Source organism: Rhea pennata, chromosome 17, assembly GCF_028389875.1.
Source record: "Rhea pennata isolate bPtePen1 chromosome 17, bPtePen1.pri, whole genome shotgun sequence".
Classification (NCBI taxonomy): Eukaryota; Metazoa; Chordata; class Aves; order Rheiformes; family Rheidae; genus Rhea; species Rhea pennata.
In genome coordinates, this window is record NC_084679.1 from 15,019,311 (window position 1) to 15,031,601 (window position 12,291).

At 52.0% G+C, this 12,291-nt stretch overlaps 1 protein-coding gene across 3 annotated transcripts in view; it reads right to left on the bottom strand.

Annotated features, from left to right (window-relative positions):
* The window catches only part of AP1B1 (adaptor related protein complex 1 subunit beta 1), a 34,664-nt gene that overhangs the window by 18,725 nt on the left and 3,648 nt on the right, over nucleotides 1-12,291 (bottom strand). For 2 of the 3 annotated variants that reach the window (XM_062589653.1, XM_062589651.1), the window contains exons 2-6: nucleotides 7,907-7,969; nucleotides 5,805-5,910; nucleotides 3,893-4,028; nucleotides 2,639-2,884; nucleotides 403-593 (exon numbers count right to left, since the gene is read on the bottom strand). In XM_062589653.1, coding sequence (XP_062445637.1) covers nucleotides 403-593; nucleotides 2,639-2,884; nucleotides 3,893-4,028; nucleotides 5,805-5,910; nucleotides 7,907-7,943 — 716 coding nt within the window. In that variant the 5' untranslated portion in view covers nucleotides 7,944-7,969. Of the gene's footprint in view, nucleotides 1-402; nucleotides 594-2,638; nucleotides 2,885-3,892; nucleotides 4,029-5,804; nucleotides 5,911-7,906; nucleotides 7,970-8,282; nucleotides 8,653-12,291 lie in introns of those variants that run through there. The other variant, XM_062589652.1, reaches the window with a different exon arrangement.

Sequence of the window (12,291 nt, forward strand, 5' to 3'; positions counted from 1 at the left end):
AAACCCAATTCCAGCGATTCTCTTTTGTAGCTCCCTAGTGTGTGGCCTGTTCTTCCACACAAGTTCACATTTTAAGGCAGCTAGAAAAGTGTGCTCCTTGTGCCAGCAAGGGGACAGCAGTCCCTAAGCAATTGCAACAGTTTCCAGGTGGCTGTTTGCTCGTGAGGTTAGTGCCCCAAAGCATGCTGCCCAGCAGATGCCTGCCATTCCACCTCCTGGAGCAGAAAGCCAAATTTTAAGGAGCAGTTTAGAAGGAAGCATAAAGATAGGTCAGGACCTGACACTGGAAGTAAGTGGCTCTTTCAAGCAATACCTGTCTGTTCCCTTCTCTTTCCAAACCCTGTTCCAGCCAGCACTGGTCCTGGAAGTGCCAATCTCAATAGTATCCAGAGCCTCCCTCACCTCTGGGCTTCCCGGTCATCCTTGGGCATGTAGTTTGCCAGACAGTCCAGGATGAAGATCTGGCCCCACTCGGTGCATTCATTCAAGGCTGTGAGCAGCTTGTTAATGGACTGGGGGTTGAGGTCCAGGAGGTTACTGCTTGGGTGAGACTCTGCTATTTCCGAGAGTGCCGCAACTGCATTGGCCACTACCTGCCAGAGGGGACCGGACATGTGTTACATGACAAAAAAAAGAGTGGCTCAACATCCTAGAGGAAAGCTGGTGCAAGTGAACACACTTCATCCTTGACATCAGCACCCCACTTGGATACACTCTTATCTCGGCAACATCTGGGCACCAGTTCCTGCTGCCCACCAGCTGATCTGTGGTAGCATGTTGCACAAAGATGAGCAATTGCTGCCCACACAGTTCCACCACCCACATCACATCGTCTCCAAAATGGAGCACATGTTCACCAGGAGGCAGCCTTGGCCGCGTGCCCAGTGCGAAGGAATTCCCTCCCCAGAGCTGCTCTGCAGAGACCCATCACTCTTCCTTGAAGTTCTCAGGCTTATCTGCTGTGCTTGCCCAGCAGGGTGACAAGATCTGAAGAACCATAAAGACAGGAGGAGGAGGAAAAACTCTGCACAAAGTAGGTTTTAAAATCCCTTCACAGACCTAGAGGAAAAAGCAGCCTACTGGTTCTCCAGAACAAGAACAGACTTGCAGGACTCCGAAAACAAGGCCCAGCTACCGCAGACTGCAAGGCTGGACACGCATCCTAACAGGAAAAGCAGGCAGGAGACCTGGATAGAGCCCAGTCCTAAGGCCAGCCACATCACCGCAAGCACAACCTGAGAGACATTCTTGTGCTGGGCAGCTGCAGGGGTAAAAGCCTCTGCCCAAAGCTTATCTTTTCCACTGCTGACAGAAACAGACTGGTGACAGGGAGAAAAGCAGATAAAATAACTTCTGATGGCATGGTTATGCTCCAACCATCTCCAGGCAACCAGAGATAAAGAGCTCAAAGGAGTCCAAATAAAAAACAACCGTTAGGTCAATCTGATGTGTCCCATGCTTGGAAAACTTGTCAGCATATCTGGGAATGATGAGGGACAATAACAGTGCTCAAAGGCAGGGGAGACACTGTCCACTTCAACAGTGGTGGACTGGGAACAACATTTCTGAGGAAATGCAGTTGCCTCCAGCTGCTGCCTAGTGCAGACCTGACTGTGCTGCTGCTCTCTAGTTTCGAGCAGCGTTCAAATCTCTGCAGCGGACTCCCAAGCACTGACATGAGCTTGCAAGGGAGGTGTCCTTACTTGCAGGCCAGGCAGGCTCGTCCACACCTGCATGCACACAAACTGCTGCCAGACTTTGGTGCCAGCTGGTGGGAAGGAGCCAGGTTTGCTTCTGCCCGGTAAGCTTAGGAGGGCCTCAGAAGAAGCTACAGCAGCATTTTAACTCCTCCAGTTTCATAATGGAGTTATCAGACAACTTCCCGTGACCATGATTCATCTCCTAGAGAGCAGCTCTACAGGAAGCCAGTAATGAACAGCAGCAGCCACAGGGCTGCACTTTGGCAACTTTTGCTCAACTCTTTGCACAGACAAATCCAAAGACCTTTCCCTCCTCCTGTCTCAGGAAAGTGGTCCTTGTGGCCACTCTGGACAGTGAGGACAGCAGCAGGTTCCTGTAATTACCTGCTGCTTCTCCTGGGTGTTGCTCTTTCCTGGCCTCTCACTTGTGAAGGATGCAGGAGCTGCTCCACCTGCTTGATCCCAGGCCACTGTCATCAGCCTACTGCCTTCCTCCCAGCAGCCCAGGCTCCCTGCACTCACAAAGCAAGAGGCCAGCGAGCATCCCTGTCCCCAGGCTCACTGCCGCTGTCTTGTCACTTTGCCCCCTAGTGCAGGGAGCAGGACATGTAGCATCCTCAGCCATCAGAGCCAGGCATCAGCTTGCCTCTGCTACTGTCTCCTGCTCTAACTAATGCAGCACAGCCAACAAGAAGAGACCACAAATGGATCAAAAACATTAAGTTTAAGAGCAGTTAGGAGAGGGGAGTTACAGGACAAGGAAAACAACCTGCAGCCCCCAGCAACAGCCGTCACTAAATGTCAGTCTGTTAAGCACTAAAAAAAAACCTGAAAGACAGGCAAGGGAAAGAGTCAGCATGCAGAGATGAATGAATGAGGGAGGGCATTTATTGCCATCAGGATAAGAAGAGAGGATGAAGAAGGCAAAAAGCAATCACCATGGGGTTGGAGTCCGAGATGAGGTCCTTAAGGGTATCTAGGAAACCTTGGTCCTCCACCAGCTGGGCATTGATGTCATGGAGCTTTGCCACACAGACGGCTGCCGTCTTGCGCACGTAAGGGTCCTCGTCTTTCAGACACTTCCGCAGGGGCTCACAGAGATACTCCGTTATCTTGTCCACCCGGATGCAGCCCATTGTCCGCACAGCCAGAGCCCGGATCAGAGGGTTTGGATCTTCGCAGTCCTACAGGGATTAGAAAGGGAGGTCAGATTTCCAAGGCCACTTGTCCCTGAATCACATACTTCAGTGGTGGCTTCAGGATCTAAATTCTTATTTGGGTACCTGTAATCTAGAGATTTTAACATGCAGCCTTCAAGAACAAGACATTCAAGAGTGCCTCAACATGGGAGAGAGGTTAGACCTGTTCTTCTGAAATCTAGGGCGCACAATTTTAACACCACCATTTCTCACTCCAAATACACCTCCAGGAATAAGATGTCTTCATCACTTACACCAAAAACTCAAATTCATGTGCCAAACTGTAAAATCACCATCTGACCTGGGAAATGCATCTACAAGATTTATTTTTTTTCCCTAAAAAGTCAAAACTCCCCTTGAAGCTCACCAAGCCTTTTTACAAAATGATCTTGCCACATCTTGGCTCCTAACAAACATGTTCTTCAGAGTCTAATTCCTAGAGGACCTTCTTGGCTATGAAGACTTCAGTAAGTTCAGCTGATATTAGCTGATGAAGGCTCACAGGAGGTACCCACAAGAGACGCTACCACTGACAGAGCAAGCAGCACAGTACTACTGCCAAGAAAAGGCTTTTCTTCTGCACTACTGGCCACATTTATTCTCCTGTCTAGTGCTAAGGGAGCCCCTACTACAGAGCAAGGAGATTTGGAAACCTACCCACAGTCACTTCTTTGTAGCTAGGTAAGTGGCAGTTTAGTATGGTGGCCTTCTACAAAAGACCAGGGGAAGGCAGAGAACAGAGGGCAAACTCAGGGCAAGGATTTCTCCAGATGAAGGACACCTCGTCGGTTCAGAATTAAGTTTGCTGAGGAGAAATGAGAGGATTCTAGGCCTAAGGAAAGGAAATCCCCAACTCCTTTTTCTCCTGGAAGAGAAGCTCCAAATCCTGAAAGGTGATGGCAGCTGAGTGGTTTCGGAAACGATGCACATGGCAGGCTGCTCTAATCCTGATAGGGACAGGCAGCTCTAGGGCATGCAGCCTTCCCCTCTCACCTTTACAAACGTGTTGACTGCCATGATAGCCATATCTGGCTGGCTTTTGGCATAGTTCATCAGGTACAGGTAGACCAGCTTCTTCAGCTCTAGGTTGTCCGTCTGCATGCAGTTCACCACATCCGGGAAGAGAGCACTGAAATACAAAGCGTTGCCATGAATATAGCCGTGCTGCTGAGCCAGAGGAAGGAGATGCTACCACCTACATGATCACCTTCCACTTCTACACCCTTGTGGGAAGCGCAACATGTTCCTAGAGCCAGGAAGGTCCTGGGTCCTCCAATAAGATGAGCCTACTACATAGTTACTTCACAGATTTGGCTAAATAAGCCACCTCTCCACTGGGTTTTTATTCATGGATCCATATCAACTCAAAGTAGTCCCTAATGGACAGCACTTGGGCTCTCCCACACCATTCCCACATAGCTCTGCTGTATCCCAGCTCTGGGTGTGAGTTTCCACTTGGCTTGGGAGAAGGCCTGACATTAACCTGCTATCCATGGATGGTGTGAAAGCCTCCAGTGTCTGCATCACTGCAAGAGCACAAGAGAGCTATTCCTTCTGCATGTTATCTCCTTGCACACAGTCCCACCAAAACTGTCTTACGCTTTTGTGGACGTAAAATCTCGCCTGCTGCAAACGGCTGAGCAGTCACACCACTTCCTACAGTCTCAGAGAATTTAATACTAAGGACCTGCTCTAACAAATAGCCCCACTTCCCAAGGTGAGCTTTTGCAGCAGGGATGATGCTCTGGAAAGCCAGAAGGGAGTTGCGGAGTCGTAATGCTGCCTGTACAGAGTTTGGGTTATTCCCCAGTCTAAATCTGACCCCAGTGAATGAGAACTAACAACTTTAAAGCTCCAGGTGCCACATAAGTTATTTCACAGTGGAAAATAAAGACAGAACAGTTAGACTATTAAACCACCTCAGGACAAGCAGCCACGGTCAGAGGGTTAACTCAGAAATCATCCCACACTGACAGATGTCTTTTTTTTCCCCCCCTCTCTCCTCCTGGAAGCTTCTTTGCCTCCGCAAAACCAGTCATTACTTACAGATCAGCTCCAGGGGACCCATAAGCCTGAGCTGCAGGACAGGCTCTCTGTAGGCAGAGCCAGCACCTGCCTTTGCTCTCACCCCAGTCCGAAGTTTCCCCCTTCAGGATCCCAAGGCAGTGCTTTACCTACCTCCCTAAGCGCCCTGGGAGCAGGGGGATGGGATACACCTCTCATCTGCTTCAATTTTCCAAACAGAGGGTCCAGATCACAATTTTGCTCCACCTCAAATGCACCATTAAAAACAAAACATTCATGCTCTGAGCAAGGAGAAGCAGCATGGGGAAGGGCAGGTGCAGGGAGGGAGGGGGCCATCTCTGACACAGAGATAGACACCAATTCTCTGCCAAAAAGGCTCTGAGAGGTTTTTGCTTGTTTTTATCACAAGGTAACACTTGAAGGAAGCAGCAATAATTCTAACAAACTTATCTTGCAGCCAGGCCAATCCTTTTAGCCAGATTACTATTGGAGCCAGGAGAGCATCAGCCCACCAAGCTGCTGCTCTTAAAATGTTTTTGTTGCACAGCAGCAGCTAGTGGTGGCCACGAGCTTGCTCGGTCCTGGCCCAAGAGCCAGCACGCAGACCGCTGGGAGGCAACACTGGCCTGTCCTCCCCAAAATGGGAGCTGCAAACTGGGGACTCTGGGGTTTCCACCTGCTCCCTGTCCAGCTTTGCTGCTTGGCTCTTCAGATCGTGTTGCATGCCAGGACCTGCCACTACATGAGCTGCTGCACTCTATTGGCTCGGCACGTATCCGGAGCGGTGCCCTGGCAAGATGTCAACCTATCTGCCCAGCTTAGCTTGGCTTGGCCTGGGCATTCCCCACACATCTGCAGCACGGACAATTCTACAACACACCTGACATCTTTGCCAACAGTCATCGACGCTATCACCTTCTTCACAGCCTCTTTCTTCTTCTCCTTCTTGTCGCTGTTTAATTCTGCCTTCAGCTCAAATATCTCTCCTGGAGGAAAGACAGAAGTTTGAGGTTAGCTCCTGGGCAGCCTGGTGGCTTTGGCATGGGATGGAGCGACTGTTCTGTGTCACGACCTGCCCACCGGGAGCTGGTCACAGCTCCCACCCGGCCACCCCGGCTGCCTCAGGGTGGCCGCGGCCAGGTGGTGTGAGCAGCTGGGAGACTGCTGACGCAGCCAGGGCTCGTGTGCCCTGACAGCAGGGCAGAGCCGAGCAGAACTGAGCACGTGGAAAGAGAGCCTGATCCCGGGAGCACCCCCCGAGCAGGGCTCTCCTGTCTCACAGCCACAGCGCCTGGCGTCAGGAGGCAGAACGCAGAATTTAACTTCACAAACTTGCCTCTAACAACCAGGGCAACTTGGGGGCCTCAGCTTTTATCTGCAGAAATGGAAACACCAGCACCCACAGGGAGCAGAGAACCTGCTGACACTTTTCTGTGGCTTCTCCTGGCTCTCCAGTCCCATGAGGACCTCAGAGGTCTTTACGGACAGGGATTTCAGCAGCAGAGATTTCACCCAGTAGTCCAAAGGGAGGAAAAGACAGTTGAGAAGTCCCACAGGACCCAGGACATCACCCTAGCAGAGCTCTGTGAAACAGAGAGCAGCAAGGACAGACGTGCCCCACCTTTTCCAACAGGATTTAACTTCTCATCAGCAAGGAGACACCACAACAGAAGGTTCCTGCTGCCAGATGGGCACTCAGGGCAACATGCCAGGTAAACGGTACTCCAGAAGTAAGGAGCATAAGTGTACCATGCCCCAGGCAGGGGACAGAGGGTTTGTTTTGTGCGTAGTTTTGGCTCTACAGCCCACCTGAATTCTTGGGTGATTACTGCAGTAGACACCAAACCACTCGTTCCGCTCGTGGCTGTCAGGATTGGCTCACCTACCTGCAGCGACCCAGCACAGCCTGGATTTCTACAGGCTCTTGTAGCAGCAAAAGTCAACACATTTTGTGAACGGTTCGTCTAAAGGGGGCAAGTAACGTTCACTCCTAACTCCCCTTCCTGTGCGGCAGCAGCTCCCCAGCCTAGGTCCTTGCTGGAGCAATGCCACCAGCGTGCTCCAGACCCAACCCAAGCGAGGGGATCGGCTGTCTGTCCTCGCAGAGCCACGTGGGAGCTCTGACTGAAGAGTGGCAAATACAGCATCCAACCCGAACTGCCCACCTCCCACACTGGCCCTGGGGACCGGGGACTCCAGCAGGACAGGCTGCACAGAAACCCCCGATTAGCAGGCGAGAAAGCAGCAGCTGAGTAACCGCACACAGGGGAGGGCTCCAGGTAAGCGCTGTGCTCTGTTGTACCCTTGCGGCTGTGATCCTAGCAAATTTAAGCCACACTCCTATTTCACCCAGCGTCCCTGCCTCTCCTGAAAGGCTTTATTTACTCCTGGATTGAAGAGCAAGATGCCACACATTTTTCCTCATTTATGTTGATTCAGTTCCTTGGTCTGGAAACCACTTAGGCAGAACATCCAGAGCATCTCTGTCACAGCCCTGCCCACACCGACAGCTCTGGGCTGGATGGGGCTCTCTTCTCCAAATCACTCTGCCCGGGGAAGCGAAGGAGGCGGCGCGTCCGCAGCCAGGCTGCCACCTGCGCCAGCCGGCGGCCCTGAGCTGCTAAAGCCGATCACGGAGCCGCTAAAAGGCTTGTCTGGGTTCACGCCCTGGCCAGCAAGTCTGGGTGACAAGGTGCCTTAACCGCACGGCGAGGCGCAGAGCTCTGCGCGGGGGCGGAGAGCCAGCCGTTGACCACCGCCACGCGCCCGGCAGGCGAGCACGACGGACGTCTGCGCCAGCACGACCGCACCGTGCAAGCAGGGATGACCCTCAACGTCTGAATGCTTTTCATTAGCATCTTCCTGCACCTTTATATGTAAGGAAAGAGTTGTGCTGCCTCTGAGCCTCCTGCCCCTGCACCAGCTGGAAGGAGAGAGCACAGAGAGCAACACGAGGACAAGCAGAGCAACCCGGGCAGTTACCTTTCTTTGTGGTGGTGAAGTACTTCGAGTCCGTCATCGTGGTCTCCAGCTAGCAGCACGTCTCTGGGAGGAGAAGCAGACAAGAGAGGTTTAGAACTGGAGAATTTCCTTGCTCTTCTGCTGAAGTCGCTGTGACGGAGAAAGCTCCAAGGAAAAAAAAAAAAAAAAGGTGGTGGGGGGAGGAAAATATCTTGAACTCTCATGGAAAAAGCCACACGGAGCCAAGCACAAGGTCTGTGCTGCAGGGTGCTCGCAGCCTTCCCAGGAGCGGGCCGGCGACCCCAAAAGCTGGGATAAGCAATACAGTGCAGTCTCCTCAGCACCGCTGCGGGGCCTTCTCCATGGAGGACCCCCAGATCAGCACCACCCCACTTACTTTCAGCTCAAGGCACAGGTATCTCAAGGTCCTTCAAGACAGCAACACAAGCTGCCTGTGTTCATCAGGGGAAAGGAGCAACTGAGCCCCTGGCGCCGTCGAAGGTGCCTTTTCCCCATGAGAGGGCTAGTGCAGTGCAGGCATGCTGGCGCACTGCTGACGAGCGGGGAATTGGCTGTTTTGCCAGCAGGGATGCTGAGGAGGAGGAGGAGGAAATCAGTCGCTCGCACACCAGCATTCGCCCCTGTTCAGCCGAGATGCCAGGCTCACTTTGCAAGCCTCATCTTCCGCAGGTTTACCCCGGATCCTTGCGGAGCTGAGACGCACACGTCCCTGCTGCCAAGGCCTGCCGGGCGCCCTTCGCAGTCACGTCTCCTAGCCCGAGGAACACTTCTCTAGTGCGAATTCGCACTGAGCCCTCCCCTGCATCCGACATCCTACATGGGAAACGGTTCTTGGAAGAAAAAAAGAGCACAGCAAAATCTGAAAATCAGCCCAATGCCAAGGAAGCAGCTGCTGCTACCCTGAAGGATACTGCAGCTAAGAGCACAGATCTAGCGCCCTGTTAAACACATTGGCTAGACCAAAATGAGCCTTTTTCTCAAGTGATCAATTCTCAAGTGCTGTTCCTTTAAATTAAAAGGATGCAAGACTCCCATCCAGCGCTTTAGGCTGTATTATATAATCCAGACAGTTTGGGGCAGATTTACAGCCTGGCGCGCGGAGGGAGCTGCATGTGCGCGCAGCCTATAGCCCTTTTAAAGGTCAGCTGGGAGGCTGCAGATTCATCTTTTATGGCTATTTCACCCATCTTTCCTTTAACAGCAGGAAAAAAAAAAGGAAAAAAAAAAAAAAAACAACCCAACCAGAGAAGCATCCATGAAAGCTGAGAAAGGCCTTGCAGTTTTGGAGAAGCCAAAACCCAGGAAGCAAAGTCAAACACGCCTAAGAAAGAGCTTGCAAATAGCTTGATTTTAAAGCATTACCAAGCAGCTTTAGGAATGGAGAAATCCTAATGCAGCCAGCTGGTGTTAGCACAAGAGAAGTGTCTGGAGATACCGGGTTGTCCAGGTTCCCCATGCAACCTGGAGGAGCCAGAACCATCAGCTACCAGATGGGATAAAAAGAAAAAAAAAATCAGGATAAAAGCCGGCATAGTCCACAGGACAACCCCATGAGCCCAATGATTTCACTTCAACGTGCATGTGGGGGCAGGAGGCAACCACGGTTGTGATGTTTCTAGGCTGGTGTAGGCAGCCTAAGGCAGGTTCAGAGCCGTTTTCCCCAGGTTTATTACCCGACGCGAATTCTCACACGAACAGCAGCAGCCACCAAGCTTTGCCGCAGCAGCTTTCTCTACTTCGCTGTAGATCTCGTCTTCCTGCAAGGAAGGGAACAAGGAGGATTTACCTCAATCCGTCCAACTGTCCCACACAAGGTTTACATGCTGGCTTGCAGTCAGTCTTGCCCTACTTGGAGCACAGAAGAGTCCATAAAGCAATCCTGAAAGCTACCTGGGAAGGTTTGCAGCTGGTCGTACGCATCAAGACACCTGCTTTTGCACAGCCATACCCAAACCCCACTAATTGCAAAGACGAAGCCAGTCATTGACCGTCACAACTCCTTTAAGTCCTGCAGAACCAGCAACATGCTCCAAGAAGTAAACCGCTGCTTCCACTCTTCAGCCTAAAGCCACCATGTTGGAGCCCGAGGCAAGGCTGCTTTGCAGAGCTGGGATGCGACGGCCTTTCGGACAACCCCAACGATAGCGATTTCACCGGCGCTCTGCCCTCGGGGAGGGTCCAAAACTGCCGTCGGGCACGAGCTTTAAGGAGGGCGGATGAGACTGTTCAGTGAAGGCCCCAGAGCAGCTTGCACCTTATTCTCTTCTCGCAGGCACTCATGTCTGTGTCCACTTTGAACTGGGCAAGTGGGAAGGGCCATCTGGTCCCACTCTCCCAAGCTGGACTCCTCCACTAAATAATCCAGATTTCTGGCAAACTGCAGGAGCAGGAGTGTCACATACGGAGCCAGACGTGATCACCTCCTTTGGACAGAACTGACCCCTTTGGGTCACTATGGGGGATCACAAATGCTCAGTCCTTGCTAAATGCGCTGTGTCCATCGAAGGAAAACGTGAGGTGGAAGTTCATTTGAAAGCAGGAAAATAGGAACAGAAGTAAGCGCTTGGTACACGACCAGGAGCAGACGTGTGTGTCCCTCCCAGCCCAGTCCCATGATTCCCATTGTGCTCCCTTTTCCAAGAGAAGGGCTCAGTGGTTACAGATCACCTGGAGATGGGCTGAGTTGTGAAGCAGCTCCCCAAAACCGCACTGCGCAGAACAGACAGGGAGCAGCACCTAGAAAAGGGGTGAAATTGTGTTTTCTCCCCTCTCTCCGATGCATCTCAGCTTCTACCACCTAAGGGCAGAAAGGCTGACAGAGACCAACCACCCTGCCAAAAGCAGCAACTCCTTACAATCAAAAGCTACTCCAAAGAATCCAATAACCAAAACGGGCCCTGCACGCACCGGTTCTGGACCAGAGCGCTCGGAGCTCGCTGACGTGCCGTTAGGACACGTGGGATTGGTTTTGAGGATAAGTCTTCATAGCAGCACAACACCACATGCTCACTGCTGATGCTTCTTCTGCCGGCTCCGGGCTGGGCTGGGCCGGAGTTCGTTTGCAAGCGAGCCATCGGCAGCTCCGGTGGGTGGGTCACAGGCGTCACAGCCTGCAAGAGCTCCTACACGAGACAAATCCTGCCCTGCTACGTAACCGTGGGACAGCGCATTCCTCCCAAACCTGCAGTCCCTGGTACCTCCGACCCTCCCTGGGAGCACATAAGGAAGTTTCAATGCCAGGGAAGAGCGCAGAATGGCACTTAGAAGGTCAACGAGAAGCAGTGCAGCCGATCGCCTGCTCGCAGAGCTGTAATGCAACACGTTTCAGCTGTCTCCTTCGTCGAGGAGGAAGGCTCAGACTGCAGCCCGGACATGTGAAGAGGCTTAATGAATTGTCCTCAGTGAATAAAAAAAATGCCCCTGGGACGGCATATCAGCTTCCGAAGCTTTCTTCGGAACAGTCAGGTCTCTCCGCTCACACAGCGATCGCGATCCTTCAAACCATTGGCTAGAGAAACCACGGCAGCATTGGGCTTCTCTCTGAGAGACAGATGCTGCCAGCACGGTTTGAGGCAAAAAAACGATGTCAAGCAAGTTTTCACTGGTACTACTGGTTTCCTCTTACAGAGAGAGGGGTAAGATCCCACCATCTGCATCCCGCAGATACATTTGCTTCCCCTGCTACGCTCTAATAGTGTTAGTAAACAGTATAAACATTCAAAGCAGAGGATGGGATGGTGCAATTGGCACCTTAAAACCATTCCCCCAAAACTGGGAAATCTGGGAAGAACTAAGCAGTAGTTACCTCCTGCAGCATCAGGTTTGTGTTTTCCAAAACTTTTTCCTAGCCCAGAAACAGAACTTGTATGCGGTCGTCTTGCTAAGAAGTGGAAGTTCACGTTTTTTGACTAAATCCTGGGTTCATTTAGCCTTCGCACTCCTCCCCTGACGACAAGCAAGTTTGTCAACATTGAACAGAAAGACCCATCGCCTGAAAAGGGATACAGGGAAAGCAATGCTTCCTGTTTTTCAGAGGAACAAGTGACAACCGACCTCACAAGACAGGCTGGAAGGGAAAGAAAAAAAGCAAAGTCAAGGAGACGTAGCCATGCTAACACTATCCAAGTGCGTGTCCCCGGCGCATCTGGAGGTATCCATCAGCATCCGAAGCAGAGGGACAAGCAAAGAGGAACGGGTATGCGCGAAAGCGCAAGCTGGCAGGAAAACAGCTCATCTAGGAAAAAAAAACCAGGGGACTAAAACCACAAAAAAACGCTCAGCTCAAGGTTATCAGGGTTATCAGGGGAAGACAGCTCCTAAGAGCGAGCAACATGGGCGCTCCCTCACTGCCACCCTGCTCACAGCTAGGAAACAAGCACGGGGAG